General features: G+C 40.5%; 1 protein-coding gene across 4 annotated transcripts in view; it reads right to left on the reverse strand.

Moving 5' to 3' along the window:
* The window catches only part of AIG1 (androgen induced 1), a 247,583-nt gene that overhangs the window by 153,884 nt on the left and 74,092 nt on the right, over positions 1-19,607 (reverse strand). For all 4 annotated transcript variants that reach the window (XM_080805484.1, XM_080805481.1, XM_080805482.1 and 1 more), the window contains exon 3: positions 8,694-8,795. In XM_080805484.1, the coding sequence (XP_080661610.1) occupies positions 8,694-8,795 (102 nt within the window). The remainder of the gene's footprint in view (positions 1-8,693; positions 8,796-19,607) is intronic.

A 19,607-nucleotide genomic window follows, 5' to 3' on the forward strand; every position in this document is an offset into this window, starting at 1 on the left:
CAAATTTGGTAGCTTAGGTTCAGATTCAAATAGAAAAAAAACAAAAAAATAAGAAGAAAAGAAAAACTTGGGTTGAACATTTCTTGATGGGTTGCCACAGACTTTCCTTGTTGGTCTTTCTTTACTTTTCAACATGACTCAGATAAGGGGGCATGTAGATAAGATGAAGATAGTGGTGTCTTCATGATCTGGTATGAACTTAAGGGTTTGGGAAAATGATTCTGGACTCCCAGAAAAGTTTCTTTTCCCACTTTATCTAAATGTTTCCAACACACAGTGACCCCTCGGAACCTCTAGATATCTCGAATCCAGGCAAATTGGGAAACAGCAACACATACTCTTCACAGGTGATTTTGTCACCAAACTACCATCCACCTGTTGCCAATATCATCTTATAACCCTTTTCCTCACCAGGTCCCTTGTCCAAGAACTCTCTCTTCAGTATACGTATTGCATTAATTTCCTATTTCTCCATCCCTGGATATGGTGATAATTTTCAGTGGCCAATACCGCTGTCCACTCTTCCCTTCTGCTGCCACACAGGTCAGTTTTATCTAAATACCTGTCTTGACCTTAGGAATCAACCATCCCCTCGATGCATGTCTACAAGGTGGTTAAAATTCACTGCTCTGAAAAATTAGTTTCTTTGTTACTGACTTTACTCACAGCGGGAACCTCTAAAGAAGCTTCAACTCAGGCACTTCAATTCGAAACAGTTTCATAAATGAATCATTTTATTAAATTCCAATAGATCCATTTAATGACCCTTAAAATCTCAGTACTGTGGCTTCCCCAGGGCCCATGCTGTATCCCAATTGAGGTTAACAATATGGAATTCACTAAGGATACGCCTAAGGATCCTACATTTTGTATACAAAAGAACAAAATAACAACAACTTCGAGTCTTAGCTAAGCCACACGCTGGTCAGGTTAGCATGAAGTGCAGGTGTCAGTGTATGGTATAACGAAACTGCCAAAAAGAGTTAATGGAGCTCGGACAGCACTAATAAGCCAAGACTTTGGCTGAACTGCTCTGCTGTCTCTTGTCAAATCATACGGAACTGTAGAAACGAATGTAGACAAGCCAAAGCCTCATCGGGGAGACTGAGCATGATGCTAAAGGGCCCATATGCCATTTTCTCAGCAAACATTTATGGAGTGTGCAGGAATACCAGAGACTATGCTAGGTTCTTGAGGAAAAGATGAAAGAAAACAACGACAACATTCCCTGCCCTTTATGGCCTCTTAGCCATAATACTAATCAAACAATGTGATAAGTGAAATCTTAGGTGTCAGTGATAAGTGAAATCTTAGGTGTCAGGACCAAGTTTTCTGAGTGCAGGGAGAAGGGACCCGCTTAGGTACCTGGAGACTCGGGACTGCTTCAGACACAGGTGGTTTCTGAGAAAGGAATGGAGCAAGGAGTCTTCACAGCTTTAGCTCTTCTAGGAAGGTAGCTGAGGCAACAGTGCGGAGAAAGTTCTGGTGAGGAGGGAGTGGGGAGGTTGGGAGATAAGAGACTAGCCTATTGGCTCAGTTCAGCTGGTTGATGATGAAGCCTTGAACTAAAGCCGGTATGGTGGAGATGAGGAGGCTGGGGCAGCTTTGGGAGCTACTTTGGAGGTACATGGAATGGGACTCATCAACTAACTGTGAGGCATGTGGTAGGAAACAGCTTTCAGATGCCTCTGCCATTACTGAAGTGGCAACATGAGGGGAACAATAAGACGAGAGGAGGGGTTAACATGATGAATTTGTTTCAGTATGTTCATCTCAAGGTCCTTGTGTCAAATATTGAGTGTGATACCCCGTGGAAGTTGGACCAGGAAGTATAGACTTGGAATGACGCACATATAACACAGACTGAAGTCATGCGGAAGAGTGAGATCCCCTTAGAAGAGAACATGAAGAGAGCAGAGACAGCAGGTATTTGAGTCCTGCAGAATGGATGAACAGTCTGGGCAGATTTGAACTGCAGGAAAAAAACAAAAGTTTCATTCCTTATGAGAGTCTTTCCTCAGCTGAACACCCCATGGCCTTGGTCCACTGTTGAAGCTCCATCATTGGAGATGCTCAAGTAGAGACTAAAAGGGAATTTGCCAAGATATTGTTCAGGGAACTGAGGTATCACATGGTGCACGGACCAGATGGTCTTTAGAAACACTTCCCAAGTTTTAAGATGCTAGGATTTTGGTTCTCTATGATAGAAAATGCAGCTTTGTTTTTCCACTTCACTTTCTTTGGCAGCTATCACTGATGCTTGCTGAGGTTGGAGCTTCAATTAAAAGGGAACTGGAAAGGATATAGGGATGGACTTCTGCCAAGGAGCTGGGTCTGTGGCTAATGAATGATCTGTTTGTGGTAATGAAGAAGGAAGCCAGTTCCTAAGACAACACCTTCAGGCTTGGCCCTACCTCTCCCCCAACTATGAAGAACTGAGGGCACGTGAATGGGAAACATATGAATGAAGTTTACTTTGAAATATCTATGGATTTAAGGATTAGGAGTAAAAGAACTTGAGTAAACCACACTTTGGGATTTGCTGACCCCAAAATATCTGAATATAATTTATAGACCTTTTGATGAACTCAAACTACCGCTGGGCCTGCTCATCTATTCAGTGTAGCTAGAAAAATGGCACAGTGTAAGGCAAACTGTATTAGCCTTGAATTCTATCCTTACGTGGAAAATTAGTTCTACAAAGGAATTTGTGATATCAGAAAATTGCTTTAAAAAGACATGGTCTGGGGGGGGTGGGAGGTTGGGTGAGCCTGGTGGTGGGTATTATGGAGGGCACGTATTGCATGGAGTACTGGGTGTGGTGCATAAACAATGAATTCTGGAACACTGAAAAGAAATTTAAAAAATAAATAAAAATTAAAAAAAAAGAGACATGGTCTATTGCCCTAGAGAAAAAAACAACTAATACTCAGATAAAATAATCAATATATGGAAAAGCTTTCTAATAAATTTGACCCAGGCATTTCCATTTACTTGGCCTGTAACTTTCAGATGTTCCAGGGACCACGCTGTGTTCTTTGGACATCATTTCAGGCCTTCTCAGGCAGTAACAACAATATGATACGTACCAACCAAAAAGACCCTTAGAGGGGACAGCAGGCTGTGCATATAAGATTTTACTGCAGCGTAGCTGAGACTGAAGAGGGAAGTAAAGTACAAGTTAGGAAAAAAGTGAAGAGTTTGGGGTTGTATTCTCTGTCAACTATTATGAAAAGGAAAAGACAGAGTGGAAAAAAAAAAGAGAGAAAACATGGATATAGGATATTTGATTCTTGATGCAACAAATATTCATTCGATGCAACAAATATTCATTTGATTTCCATGATGTAGAGGCACTGTTTGAAGTGCTTGGGATGAATGAGTAACTGAAACAAAGACCCCTGCTCTTATGAAAATTATATTCCAGCAGAAGGAGATGGACAATAAGCCATAGATACAGCATGTAAGTAAAAGCAGATAATATGTCAAGGATGGTAAGTACCACCAGGGGGACAAAGAGCAGGGTAAGGGGACTCTGGGGACACAGGGGTAGCTTGCAAGATCCAATAGGCTGCTGAGCGGGCTTTATTGAGAAGGTGAGACTGAACAAATTAAAATTCACAAGGAGAAAGCGATGATCAGTAAAATGAAGTGAGAGCCATATGGAGAAATTCTGAAAGTATCTGCCTCACTGCGGATGGAACTCTCCTTCTCATTCCTGGGTCTTTGGGGTCTTATTTGTTTTCTTTGGGAGGTCCACTGGGAGTCTTAGAAAGTGGTTCCCAAGAAATTTCTGACCTCTGTTCCAGTCTTCCTTTTATTTTTGAAAATTTCCAGACATCTTCCAGTTACTTTAGAATACAATGGGAAAATAAGAAAGGTCAGTTTTATTCATATGAAAAAGAAGATAGCCTTCTCGTGACCAACAGCTTTTTTTGGTGAAATACCCAGTACTGGGGTGGCACAGACTCCACGGGTCATGAAATGCATCATCGTGTGGCTCAGAACTGGAAAATTTTCCATAAATTGTGTTATTTAACAGAAGAATAACATCAAATCTGAGTTCCTGCAAAACCAATGATCATCCAAGCAGTATTTAATGCCTTCTCTTCTGGGAAAGACAGATGTACCAAAACTTTAGTAATTACCAAATGTCAAAATAGTATCAAACAGAATAAATAGTTACCTAAATTAAAATTCCCTTGAGGATCAGTTACATACAATAAGAACAACTGGCAAATCAAGCATGAAGAGAGGTGGGGTTTATTTTCTTATCTCCTTATAAATTACCCAGGGAATGAACAACTGCTGCGATTATAAGAATATCTAGGTCATGTATGCTTAAAGATCTGTGATAATAATACTAATATCTAAACTTCTGCAGTGCTTGGTATTTCTCAAAGCATTTTATAAACATTAATTAGCTCTTCATTAAGCAAAGACACTTGTCTCATTGTTGGTTCTTCCTGTTACAACATTGCTGAGAATTTGCAATCTTTCTAGAGTTTAAATATTTATTTATTTACTTACTTATTATTGCTCTTAATGTATACTTACTCCATTGACAGTGCTTTAAACTTATAATCAGCAGAAGAGAAAAATTTAGGGCTCTACTTTTACAGCCAAGAAACAGGCCAGAATAACCAGAGAGCTTCTCCTTGTCAGAGTGAACAAAGCCCACAGGACACACTCTGTTAGTTTGTGGAAATGTTTTCCTACTCACCTTCCTCCACCTCAAACAGGCCATTTCTATCCTTTAAAAGTGGAAATATTCTTCTCATCCTATAACTACACAGTGCCTAGCAGGGTGCTTTGCATTTCATGGTTTTATTGAAAATTAATGCTTGCCAGATTGAATTGAATCAAAGCTCATCTCCCAGGGTTTGCAACCATGTAGACCCTGTAATTAGCATTGCGTTTTGAAAATGATTCATTTTGCTGATCTCTAGTTTTCTCTTGTCTTATCATCAGTGGACTGAGGACAGAAAGGCAGTAGAGGCAATAAATATAAACATGACATCCTTCCAGGTTTCTTTCTTTTTTTTTTTTTTAAAGAGAGAGAGCACATGCACATGTATAAGAGGGGGTGGGAGTAGGGGAGAGGGGCCAAGGGAGAGGGAGAAAGAGAATCTTAAGCACTCAGGGCCCTGAGATCACGACCTGAGCAGAAATGGAGAGTCGGACACTTAACCTACTGAGCCACCCAGGTGTCCCAACCTTCTTTCAAGTTTCAAAAACAAACATGTAAATACCCTTTTAAATCCCCAACAGGGGTAGAACGGTCTTGACTCCAGTTAAATGTATTGTATTTTATAGGTTTATATTTTTAATTATAATAAATGAAAATTGTGTGTGTGTGCACATGTTATTTCAGTAGAACCTGGAGATAAGCCAGCAGTTACACAGCGAGGCTCTGTTACTGTTGCAACCCATCTGGTTACACATTTCCTCTTCTCTTCTCCCAAAAACCTCTAAGATTGCTTGCTGAGAGAATGGAGGGAAGCAACAGAAAGGAAGAGATAGGATACTTTCCTTTAGTTACAATCACGTCTAACAGGTACTTTAGAGTAAATCGAAAGGAAAGTCCTGTGAATTCCAAATCCTCTGAGGTTTTGTTTTTTGTTTTTTGTTTTTCATGCATGTTTTAACTAATTTTTTTGCTGGGCAGTTGAGTGGTATAAATTCAAGACTGACTTGGCGATGTCTTCTGAAATAGTGCCATGACAAACATATAAACTACATCAGGCATCTGGGTCTGGAGAGGTTATGCTGAGACTCTTCAAACAGTAAGTGTGACTCTACACCTAAGAACAGGGCACATCCTCTCTTGGAATTCTTATAGCTACAAAAATCTAGAAAGGTCAGAGCCAAAGGCCTAATGGATCAGAAACCATCCACAGAAGTATTTAAAAATTACAAATTAAGCTAGTAAAATATTAAATATGCTCTATCCTCCTAGATTGTTAGATATATATTTTATAAAACAAAATAAAAAAATATGTGATAGTATAATAAAATAAAGGCTTATAGATTTATAAATTATAATTTTTTTAATTATAAAATTATATTATTTAATATAATATAAATATAAATATTCCAAAATTTTATTTTCTTGCCTTCATTTCAGCAAATTCACCGAATATGTTGTTATAATGGAATTTTCACAAAATTTAAGCTCTACTGACCGTATTACTCTAAGGCATTAATTAAAAGTAAAATGTAAGTTTAATCAAAGTATACACAATTTGAAGGTTTTCATCAAAATACAAAGATTCAAATGAATGTAAAAATGTTTAGTTGAATAATTTTTATACTTTTAAGACCAAATATTGAAAATTATCTAAGATTAAAATACAAATGATAATTATTAAACTTTTAAATGAAATTTAAAAATAAAGTTGAAAATGCTTATCTGATTTGTGTTTTGTAAATACTTTTACACATTTTTATAAAAATTAAATTATTCATGACTCCAGCAGTTAATGTTCATATTTTAATAGCCAATGTAAAGAAACAGCTTACTAGGTAAAGTTACACATATACAAATTTAGAACAATGCTAATTAATATTGCAAAATAGTCTTCAGCCACCATATGCAACTTCTTTGTTAGTAATTCCAGAACCATGAACTGGAACATGAAGAAAACCAAAGAAACGATCATTCATCTCTACTAATGGACAAAGTTCATCAGGAAAGCATCTATTGAGCTCTTACTATCTTAGAGGATTTGATATATCGATTCATTTATCTTTTCCCTTTCTGAAATATACCTGTCACTCAAATTCTCCTTGAATTCCTAAGGAGTGTTTGTCTCCAAGAGTGATTCAAGTTATTATTCTGAGAGTCAAGTTATCATTCTAATGGCCTCATCAGCACTTGGAAACCATTCATTTGAAACGTTAAGTAGCACCCGGATCTGCAAAGGTTGTGATTTATTCTCTGGCCTACAGGTAGTTTGTGCATTTGAGGGATATAGATCACAGGCCACACAGTTAAGGCCCGTGCTCCTCTGACACATGGTGCGATCACTGGTTCTCAGTGAAGGACCTATTCATGTTGTTAACTTCTTACTGTGCCTAATTTATCAACTAAACTTTATCACAGGTGCATATGGATAGGAAAAAAACATAGTATGGTACTGTCCTGGGTTTCAGGTTTTAGGCATCCCCCCCTAAAAACTGGGGATTTTGGAATGGAGCCCTCTCAGATAAGAAGGGTAGGGGAAGGATGACTGTATGCTGAATTCTTGCATCAGTCGGACAAATAGGCATTGATCTTACTACATGCCAGGTGGGTGGACGGAGTGCTCAGGGCTGGAAGGCTGCTGTTGGCATTAGGAACTAACACTTGTGTGAGGGATACAGACGTGTCTGATGGAGACTTGAAGGTGCCCTGCAAGCCTGACAGGAAAGCTAACCAGGTCTGTGCGGGTGAAAAGAAACTTCTGAGAGATGTTATAGAAGCTAGCAGGGTGAGCAAGGGTTCCCCAGTAAAGAACGGAAAGTGCACTGGGGGCAGAGGATGACAGATACAGGGTTATGCGAAGGGTTTTCACATGCAAGAAAAGCCAAAAGTTGGAGACACACAGAGTAGTCACATCAAGCCCCTTAGATGGTGAAATGGATCTGACAAGATCCAGCTTATTTGTTTGGAACTAGAGCAGAGGTGCCATGTTAATCTTTCAACAGCGTGGCTCTAATTGGAGTCCAAGAAAATGCTAGTTGTCTGAGCTGTGCCACTTTTGAGGAGTTGGCTTAGGAAAGAATTAATCAAAGCCCCTGAGTACATTAATGTTTGTTTGTTAGTACACACCACTTTTCTCAAAATATACCAAAATTGGGGGCAGAAAGGAAACTGTTATTTTGGACCTATGACGTGTGATGTCTAGCTCTTCGTTCCCCTATAATTTCTGTGATGGGTTGCCCTTTTCACCAGGAGCACCCAATGACATATTCTAAAAATTGCTGTAACCAAAAAAATGCAGGCTTCCTAGTTAATAACAAAACTGCTAAATTCCAGAAGCAGAAAGGGAAGACAATGCAAAATTTCTCTGCAGAAAATATATCCTCAAGTCTTGGAAGGTGACACACAAACCATCCAAAATACTTGACCTGAAATGTGTGAAGGCAACACCATGTCTAAAGCTTCAGAAGGAATCAGGCTGAGGAGGGAAAGAGCTAGCCGCCCCAGGCAAGTGCCCTCCGATGGGCACAACCTGCCAAAGTCACTTCCAGTGCCTGCGGCAGATCTCTCAGAGAAAATAACAGTCTCGCTGCTCCTCTGAGGCCATTTCTCCCAGTGCCATAGTGATTTCCAATCCCCTGACGTGAGGTGGAGGCTACGGGGCCTCAGTAACAGTATAGGTGAAACTAGGTTCTTAGGCTCCAACAGGGGACAAGTCTTTGAATGGCACAGAAATTAAATTCATCCATAGAATCTGCCAGTTGTATAATCCAACACCACCAATCCCTTACAAACTGTGGATTCATCTACTACATAGTTTTAATAGTGACTCCGTTTCATGGGAAGATTTTTTATTGACATTCAGTCTTCTTCTCTAATTACAGTCTCTCATAACCCCCCTCACTGCACAGGCAGTTAGGTACATTCTATGGAAAACTCAAATCAGAAAATAGTTCTTTAATACCTTTTTTTTTAAATGAAAGGAAATTATTTATTTTAGTCCACTCACCATTCCGTGATTCAGCCACCCTGGGATAAAATTATCAAGCAACTTCGGGTAAATCATCTCTCTGTCATAGGCATAAATGATCCAGAACACCGCTACCACGAACTGGAAGGGAAAAGAAATCCTTTATTTCAAATTTACAATATACAATGTGTTGGTTATCCATTGTTCAAAGAACCCAACAGAACAGAACTATAATCTAGAGTGAAAGACAAATCAGAAAACCAGCTAATGACTGGAAAGGGATTTCTAACTTCACTCCATTAGTGGGAATGTGTGGGGTCCTTCTGCCTTCCTTGGTCTCCCTACTGTGTTCTTTCAGGCAAAGGGATCTGTTTTCAAGGGAGAGATAAATGACGTGTCTCTCATCTGGAACAGCTCCCTTCTAGGGCTAACGGTGTTGGTTTGAAACCTCTCAAGAGGGTTTAAAAGTTCACTGGTGGTTTTTTGGATCCCACTCCCCACTGTACAGAGTCAGCACACATTCAAGAAACTGTAGTGTATTTTCCTTGAACCCATCATGTGGTTTAAATTAATCTTCACATTCTCAAGTTTCCATTTCACCACTAACAGCATTAAAATCACTGCTATATAAAATGTCCCAAAGTCACATTTCCTGCAAATGTATTAATTTATATAGCCTAAGCAGGGGCTGTGGCTGCATTGAAAGCAGAGCGTATGGAACACAAAGGAAGAACCCTAATAGTCTTGGAATAACTTACATGTTCATCTGGGCTCCTGAGGTTTATTTTGACCCATCAGCAACATAGCCATCCAAAGACAGTACAGTGCTCAATTTATTCTCTTATCTTCCTTAAACTAACAGTGAGATAAGTTCAGATAAAATAAAGAAATGAATGGCCCAGGGTCTAGACCTTCAGCACAGAATTTTAAAGAAAATGCAAATGCTTTTGTAGGTAATCAATAAATATGGCATGGAGACGGCAGCTACCCCAGAGAGAGGGGGATCACAGTCTCGGTGGAGTTACGTCTCATAATAAATGGTACAGAGTGATAAAATGCAGATGCATATTAAGCAGAAACAATTTTTATCTCATTTCTTGAAAGTCATCCATACCCCCACATTTTATTAATAAAAGTGGTAAATATTTTAATGCCACTTTTCATAAAACTCCCAGCACAAGCTAGTAATCAGAAGAGCTCCAAAGTTCTTTTCCAAGTATGTCAGTTATGACATGGGTAATCATAGCCTGAAAAGAAAGTTCACCCTGAAAACCTAAGATGTTATGAACATTTCTCCTTTCCTAAAACATATTGAAAGATAATTACAAGAGGCAATCATAGATTACACACATAGTTTCAATACCAGACTGGGGTCTCCTGTTACTTATCCTGCTTTTGGGTCAACTATTTTCAGTTGATAAATGCACAAGATGGGGGAAAAAAAAGAAAAAAAACACCCAAACATTATTAGCTTAATGTTAACTATCATTAGGATCTTTCCAAGGGCAATGGGTAATTTAAAATTACTCACAACTTCAGTTTAGTCACTTCACTACAGTCTTCAAATGTTACCTGCCCTCACCCCTGGGTGCCAAATTTACAGCTTCACGGCTCAGAATGCAGTCCCAAGGATCACAGCCCCCATGTCCCCCGAGAACTTATTAGATGTGTAGAATGCCAGCTCCTTTCCTGATGTGTTCTGATTCTGCATTTTTAATAAGATCCTGGGGTCATTCATACGCAGTCTGAGATGCCCGCTGTGGAAGGTCCTACTCCAGCCTCCTTGAGCTTCTGGGCCCTGCTATGGAGTGAGGCAGTCACTGAGCCAAGTGACTGGTCTACCCAGAGCCTCCACCTCCTTTTCTAGACCATAAGCTGGGAAACCATGATCCTGGAATTTCCTCCCCCAAAAGACACAAGCATTCCTGTGTGAACCTCCTTCATAGGTCTGAACTGGAGGGTTGATCACACAATCAATGGGTGTACCCCCTGACCTGGGAGGTGGTTAAGATGTATCTGTTTCTGAAGACGGGGACCAGTTTTACATTTAGTCTGGGACTCCACACACAAGCACAAAGCTAACCATGGATGGAGCCATAGGTGGAAATCCCTTCATCTTTGCCATCTAATGAAACCCAACCGTGGGTGACATCCCATCACATTCAGAGGTCCCCTCCCACAGTCAACGGGAGGGGATTAAATAGGTCTGCATCAATACGGGATGCAATCGTGGGGCCATCTTAGAATTCTGCTTACCATATGCTTCCACGCTTCTTCTTTTCCAAACTGTTCAGCTATTTTAAGTCCTTTGCATTTCCATTTAAATCTTACAATCTCAGCTTGCTAATTTCTATAAAAATATCCTCTGAGAGTCCTGATTACGACCATACTGAATCAATACATTCAATCTGGGGAGAAATGACATCTTCACAATATTGCATTTTCTGACCCAGGAACATCACTGATGTCTCCATTCATGTAGATCCTTGGTTTTTCAGTTTGTAGTTTTCAGTGCATGGATCTCACACAGTTTTTTTTTTTTAATTTATCACGAAAAATTTCACATGTGGGTTTTTTTTTTTTAATGTTATTGTAGACAGTACTGAATTTGTTTTTACCTTCTTTGTTACTCATGTATAAAAGTACAAATGACTTGTATATTGAGCTGTGTCCTCTATCTTGGTTAAATTTACGTAGTTTGAGTCATTCTTGAGGAAATTATTTTAGATTTTTATATGTATGTGATCTGCAAATAAAGACAGCTTTTCTTCTTCCTTTATAATGTGTATGGCATCTACCTCTTTTTTCTTTTCTTAACTGCACAACCTACAAACTTCAGCACAATGTCGACTAGAAGGGATGAGCAGCAAACACCCTTGCTTTCTTCCCTGTCTTAGGAAGGTGTCCAGTCTTTAACATTTAATTCCGGGGGCACCTGGGTGGCTCAGTGGTTTAGAGCCTCTGCCTTCGGCTCAGGTCATGATCCCAGGATCCTGGGATCGAGCCCCGCATCGGGCTCTCTGCTCGGCAGGGAGCCTGCTTCCTCCTCTCTCTCTGCCTACTTGTGATCTCTGTCTGTCAAATAAATAAATAAAATCTTTTAAAAAAATTTAAATCTGATATTAGCTTCAGGTTTTTCTTAGATGCCTTTTATCATGTTGAGGAAAATCTCACCTATCCTTCATTTATGTATGGAACAGACAAGAGCCTACTTTTTCAGATAATTTTGCTGTGTATCGTCAGGTGATCTGATAATTCTTTTCCTTATTCTGTTAATATGATGAATTATACAGATTTTTAATGTTAAACCAACCTTTAATACTTGGTCATGATGTATTATCAGTTTTATATATTGCTGGATTTGACTTGCCAATACTTTGTTAAGAATTTTTCTTCCGTCTTTATTCATAAAGTATTATCAATCCGTACTTAGTTTTATTTTCTCACGTCTTCTTCTAATTTTGGTGACAAGATAACAGTGGCCTCAAAAAAATAAACTTGGAAAAGCTCCCTCTTCTGTTTTTCAAGGGACCCTGGGCACGATTGGTATTATTATTCCCTCCTAACCTATTTAATATGCTTTTTTTCTGCTCTTTTTTCTTTTTCTTTTTTTTTTTTTTAACTTAAATTCAATTAGCCAATGTATACTACATCATTAGTTTTTGGCGTGGTGTTCAGTGATACATTAGTTGCATATAAAGTGGTATGTCTCTCTAGTGGAGTTATCTGGACTCTAAAGTTTTCCTATGAGAAGACTTAATTGTGAATTCCATTTCTTTAATAAATATAAGGTTTTCAGGTTTTCTGCTTTCTCTGGAGTTAGTTTTAGTCATTTTTTGCATTTTGTGGAATTTTTCCATCTCATCTAAGTTTTTGAGGTTATCAAGCTTTCTTACTATTCTGCTACAGAAATCAACAATTGCTATCAATCAGGTATTTCTTTCTTGGAGAGCCCGTTGTTGATGATTGAATAGCACACTGCTGTGGAGAACAACTTCCTGATCGTCATTCATGGTGTCCTTACCCCATGGAGAGCATTGTGGGGTCAGAACTTACCCGTGCAATGTGATCACTCCTTTCACCCCTACCATATATTGAGGGGATTTTGTGGGTTATTAAAAGTGAAGTGACTTTCAAGGAAGTGTTACCTTTCTTAGTGTAACACTAGAAGGTCGAGAGGCCCAGCTAACTGAATAATCAGCCTTCTAAATAATTCTTAAGATAGAAATACAGCACAGATGGTGGCTTCTTGGCTTCAAGCGCTGATATCCTCTTGATGGTATAGTCATCAGCAAACCCAAAATAAGTTTGAACTCTACTACCAGGGCATGAATATGTAACAAAAATAGGTTCTCTTGGACAGGCGAAGTGCCACGGAAACGTTCCACCATTGTGGCTGGCTATTTCTCAGTGTGCACCTGCTGCTTCTCAGCGGCCAGGCCGGGAATACTGTACTTGAACTGAGAGTAGAAGGAACTCAGGCACTTTCCAGTCCTTCAAGCTTCCCAGACAAAGTCCTTGTGTTCCAGCTACTTGTTGAGGCCTCATTTGACGCCCTGGAACCATTAGAAATGAATGCAAATGAAAACTGGATTCACGCTTTGTCTCCTTCTGTAATGAGTCTCTGATATGGTTTCCAATACAAGCTGAAGTTAATCAGCTTTTGTCCACTGCTAAGATGAAGCTTTACTGCTCAGTGAGAAATTCTTTGGAATTTAATAAAACCGAGTAGAGTGCAAAGGATGTTGCCGAGAAATGTACCATGAAGGAGGTCAAAGGGAAAAGTCACTTATCTATAGACTGGTCTATAAAAGCCGTTTAGCATATCTCTAACATCCACTGTTGAAGGAGGGAAGGAGGAAATAAATGAACACATCTCTAAAGTCTTTAGCTTCAATATGACATGATCTATGGAATCGCTTTTCTTTTAAAAACTAATCTGAGGCACCTGGATAGTTCAGTCATTAAGCACTGCTTTTAGTTTAGGTCATGATCCCAGGGTCCTGGGATCAAGCCCTGCTTCCAGCTCCCTGCTCAGCGGGGAGCATGCTTTTCCCTCTCCCACTCCCCTTGCTTGTGTTCCCTCTCTCGCTGTGTCTCTTTCTCTCTGTCAAATAAATAAATAAAATCTTAAAAAAAAAAAAACAAAAACAAAACACCCTAGCCCATTAGTACTCAGACTTTACCAAATACCTATTGGGGGAAAAAAATGAATCCTATTTTGAGCTCTATTACTTTGCTTCCAGATTTCCTTGTAATGTTTTGCTTTCCCATCACTTATTTCCATGGCAATATTTGCTGAGAGGTAATAGGTAGACATGTTTCCCATTGTGCTTTCTCCTTCCGAACACACAAAGCATGAAAATATGTTGTGTGTTTTGGATACTAGCTGGCTTTGTCTCTGATGGACCAGCAGAGAGGGACTCTCTCATTTTGACAAGGCACTTCCTAGTTTTCCCATCCTCTGGGTCTAGAAGATTCTGAGTCCTGACATGCTCTCCTGGCTGACTTCCCTCAGCCATACCCTCAAATTCAGCAAGGCGCAGCAAAGCACAGACCTCTCTGAGATGTTACGTTATCTTTTGTTCCAGTGTACATTTAGTTTCTAGTACTCATTCCTGGAAATGTGACATAGAATTCCTCTACTTGTAATTATGAGGCTGTGAGTAACACTACATATTTTTTTACTCTGTGAACTATGCCCAAATTACTTTAAAACCAGAATTTGCATTTAGAGAGTTTCTAAAGCACATGTTGCCACCTTTTTTCACAGCCTTCTATTATAATCTTTGTGGTAGAATTTATAATTTATCCACCTTTACCTACATTTAGGTCCTTGGTCATCCCTTCTGACTGAGTAAATAATTTGGGAATAAAAACCCAGCTCCTGTAGTGTCCATGTGGCTTGATGCCTGCCTTCCTCTCTGACTTCAGATTGTACCACCTTCTCTCTTGTTCCAGAAGCTCTAACTGACAATTCATTCCTGAAACTCATTAAGCTCTTTCATGCCACAGGGTCATCACATTTCCTCCTTTTCCTGCCAGGAATTCTTGGACCCCATTTTCTTTTTCATCTTTCCCCCCCACCCCACCCCAGATTTTACAGGCTTTATTTACAACTGACCAAGATTTTAGAGAATTGGATTTCCCCCATATTCAAGGTATCAGGATTTTTTAAAATTAACATATAATGTATTATTTGTTTCAGGGGTACAGGTCTGTGATTCACCAGTCTTACACAATTCATAGCACTCACCATAGCACATACCCTCCTCAATGTCCATCACCCAGCCCCCCCACCTCTCTTACCCCCTCCCCTCCAGCAACCCTCAGTTTGTTTCTTAAGATTAAGAGTCTCTTATGGTTTGTCTCCCTCTCTGGTTTCATCTTGTTTCATTTTTCCCTCCCTTCCCCTATGAACCTCTGTCTTTTTTCTCACATTCCTCATATCAATGAGATCATACAATAATTGTCTTTCTCTGATTGACTTATTTCTCTCAGTATTCCCTCTAGTTCCATCACATTGTTGCAAATGGCAAGATTTCGGGTTTTTGATGGCTCCATAATATTCTGTTGTATGTATATATATTAAATATATATGTATATTTATATATACTACATTCACCTGTTGATGGATATGTAAGCTCTTTCCATAGTTTAGCTATTGTAGACGTTGCTGCTATAAACATTGGGGTGCATGTGCCCCTTCAGATCACTACATTTGTTTCTTTGGGGCAAATACACAGTAGGGCAATTGTTGGGTCATAGGGTAGTGCTATTTTCAACTTTTTGAGGAACCTCCATACTGTTCTCCACAGTGGCTGCACCAGCTTGCATTCCCACCAACAGTGAAAGACCCCATTTTCACCTGGCTGCATTCTCTATCCCTTCAGGTCTGGCTTAAATGACGCTTCTTCACAGACACCTTGCCAGTGACTCCGTGACCCCACTCCTTTCTATCACAGATGCTGACTATTGGAAAGTACGTTTGTGTTGTTGTTCAGTGTCTGGCTCTCTTCAGAGGAGGTGAAGCGTCAGAGAATAGGGACTTGTCTGTCTTGTTCATTGCTGTTTCCTCACCACTTCACACATAGCACGTTTCTGCTAAAAATGTGTGGAGTAAATGATCAAGATGCATTGGTGCATCTTGGTGCATCTGGGTCAGGCTCCACATCTCCCATAGGAGGACGCTCCCTTCAATTTTCTTCCTAATGACCTAAAATTCCTTTTTCAAGTTCTCCATATTTTTTGGCCTCCCATTTGTGAGGAAGAGAAACCCTTCTTTCCAACGTTATTCTTCTAGCCAATCTCTTCTCAGACCTTCATCTGCCAGCCCCTCCTTCACCTGTTTAAATCTTCTATCATCCTGACATGATCTTTCTCTGAATTTCTGGATCAAGGTGGAAGACTAAAGGCTCTCTTTCTCCCAAATCAAGCAGACACAAGAAAAAGTGAAACCAATGAAATCGGAAACACCCAGAGTCCATATATCACTCTTTTCAACAGACTGCTCAGTATTAGGAAAATTAAGCCAGGACAGGGCAAGACGCTGATGTAAGAAATGGGATCCAAGGTTTCTCTGGTTGAGTGAGCAGAACAGAGAAACTGCTATAGGAGATGCCCTCTAAAAGACACTGAGTGACCCTTGCTGGGAACAGGAGGTCTGAGATGCGTGGGAGCACTGGGGAGATGTTCTGATCCCTGCCTGGCTTCAGGTGTCAGAGGTGATGATGCAAAATGTGGCCACAGGCCAACATGTCATCTCTGCAAGAAGCAGGATGTGGGTATGTTATGGTAAGCAAGAAAGGATCTGTGGTAAGCAGCCTGCGTGGCCAGCTCCTGCTCACCCGATGAACCCTAAGCTTCCTGTAACCATACAAAACGGTTGTGATCAAAATGAGTGAAGGAGAGAGAAATGAGTGTAGCACAGAGAGAAGCCATTCTCCAAAGGAGGTTGGGGTAGGTGGGGGGGGGGGGAGACAGAAATTCATGCTTCCCTAGCTCAGTTCCCTAGCCTGTCTCCAGTACTATCGTTTCGCAAATGGCTGGCTCAGAAAGAACCAATTTAAGGAAGAGTAATCATAAGAAAATAAATAGCATGGAATGTGTTCATAAATATCATGAGAGAGAGAGAGAGAGAGAGGGAGAGACAGAAAGTCAATATAATATGACCATTTCCTCTCAAAAAAGGACAACTGAACAATATAAACCAGAAAAATAATTAATTAATGATCAAATAATTCTCCATTAAAGAAAAGAGGTCAAAGATGAAAATCTGAGATTAAATAAAGACAGAGCAAGGTAAGAGTGGAGAGCTTAGGAAATAAATAAAATATAAAATACAAAACCACATAAAATTGAAAGTCACATTATAAGCAGTAAAAGGAAAAACTGCCTTTGGTAAAGACAGTGGGGGTTTAGCTTTCTGTAGTACCATGGACTAGATACACTGAAAAATTTTCCTACTATGAAACACTAGGTGCTAAATAAATTACAACAAATATACTTTCAAATATATTGCTGAGTAGACAAGAAAGGAAGGGAAATCACTAGGAGTAAAAACAAACAAACAAACAAACTAAACCAAAACCCACCCAAGTAGGCAAAAACACAATAGGGGGAAAAAAATGACACTAGCAAACACAGAAACTGGAGCTTCCACTGGGGCAAATGCCCATACCAGAATCAGAGTGCTCTGTGGACTATGGCCATGGACATGGATGATCGTGGCCTTGGGCCCATGCAAATTGACGGAGTGGGTACGGCACCTGCGGGCCTTGTCCCACAGAGGGGTCAGAGCTTCAGTAGAAGGGTAGGCTCGAGGAAGTGCCCATCAAGCTAAAACACTGGTTTTTACTCATAATTGCTAAGATTTTTTCATCAAAAATGTTTCATTTCACTGAATTTTGTGCTGCATCAAGATCATCATTTTTCCTCCTTTATCTTTGTATTCACTCCAGCTAAGTGTGGTCACTCAGCAAGGTCTGCAAAGACAGGGCAGATATGCTAGTGCTTCTCCCAGATTCCCACTTCAGGGCCCACGTGTGCATCCCCTAGATGTTGGGAATACTGGTCACCAGCCTCTGTGAGCTGCATCCCTCACTGGGAACTACCCTCAGCTACAGGGAACTGTCTTGCCTGAAGTCATGTCCCTTCTCATGGGGGAGTGGGGGCCGTCTAAATCCAATGTCTGACTGATGCTGGGAAACAGATACCCAGGCCCTCTGCATCCATTCCATTTAGGGCAACTCTGAGCAGTCATCCCAGCCCTAGAGGTCTCAGGATGCTGGTTTCAACTGCAGTGTGGGTCATCTCCTTCTACTCAACACCATCTTCCTCCCTTCCGAACAGGTGTTTCTCCCAAGAGCCCCCTTCTTCTGCAGGTACCCTGAGCCTGTTCACAGGAAGGCCAATCTAAGACCATGCCATGCATGTGTGAGTGCCAGACAAATTTAAGCATGAAAACCTTTGTAATACACCACCATAAGGAAATTTAATGTAAAAAAGTAAAAATTCTTTGTAATCTCACCCTATAGAAAGAAAAAGATGGGTATACCCTTAAAAGGCCTTTTCCTATGCATCTAATGGGCATTCCCTTCACTATTTTAGAGAATCAGACCACACTATAGCTAGTCTTCTACAATTCTTTAACTTAAAAATTTTTTACAGTGGTATCCCATTTTTTCTTAAGCACTTCAAAGTACAACGCTGCCTGATTATGCACCACAGTTTACTTAAGCACTCACTAATAGATATGTATCTTCATTCCAATTGTTGCAGTTTCCAATAATGCTGCAATGGCGTGTGACGTGTATGTTTTTTATGCACCCACGTGAGTACTTCAGAGGAATAAATTAGTGAAGCTCCTGGATCCGAGGTCACATCGCCTTTTGAGTTGACTTTCACAAAGGCTCCTCTCTCATTCCCTGCTCCCAGTGCCTCCTGCCTTTACCCCAGGTCCAGGCCACGCTGTCCCTGTTCTGGACTGTTGCGGTAGCCCCTTGGCTAGAGCCACCGGCGTCAGTTTCCTTTAAATTCTACCCATGCTTTATCTTGGCCTCGGAATTACCTTATTAAAAATCTTTAAGAACTTCTCAGTTTAAAACTTCCAATGACTCCCCCTTGTTTGCAGAATAAAACCAAAACTCCCGTTGTGATCTGGTCCCAAATTCTCATTCCAGTCCCCTTCCAGCTTCTTCCAGGAACCCAATCAACAGACTACATATAGTTTCCCAAACTCACCACACTTCCAAGTATCCTTGCCTCTGTGTTTTTTTGTAACTGCAGCTTGAGATTCATTACATTTTTTTTCTTTTTTCAAAATCCAAGCTCTATCAAGTGTTACTTTCATGGTGCTGTTGTCCCCACCACCTAAAAATCCCCCACAATTTCTTATCAAAAGCAATTAGTCTTGGGACGCCTGGGTGGCACAGTTGGTTAAGCAGCTGCCTTCGGCTCAGGTCATGATCCCAGCCTCCTGGGATCGAGTCCCACATCGGGCTCCTTGCTCGGCGGGGAGCCTGCTTCTCCCTCTGCCTTTGCCTACCACTCTGTCTGCCTGTGCTCGCTCGCTCTCTCTCTCTAACAAATAAATAAATTTAAAAAAAAAATTAAAAAAAAAAAAGGCAATTAGTCTTTCTCTGACCCACCCCAGTCCTCTGCTTGTAACACCAGCCCATTCAACTAAGTTTTACAAATCCTTTAACCTGCTGGCCCCTCCAAGCTGCTGGAAGGCTCCATCTGTTCTCCAGTCCCTCAGCGGGGCTCCATTTGCCTGGAGTGCCTCCCACCAGCCCCACCAGCTCCTCATCACCATATAGAAGGGGTCCAAAAGAGCATTACCTCCAGGAAGCCTCCCTGAGTTGTCCCTTTTCCTTGCATGAGCTCTAGTAGTACATTACGTTTTTCCTTCATGATGCTGAGCATCATCGAGACGAAATCAGTGAGAGTGTC

This window comes from Martes martes, assembly GCF_963455335.1.
Source record: "Martes martes genome assembly, chromosome: 6".
Lineage (NCBI taxonomy): Eukaryota > Metazoa > Chordata > Mammalia > Carnivora > Mustelidae > Martes > Martes martes.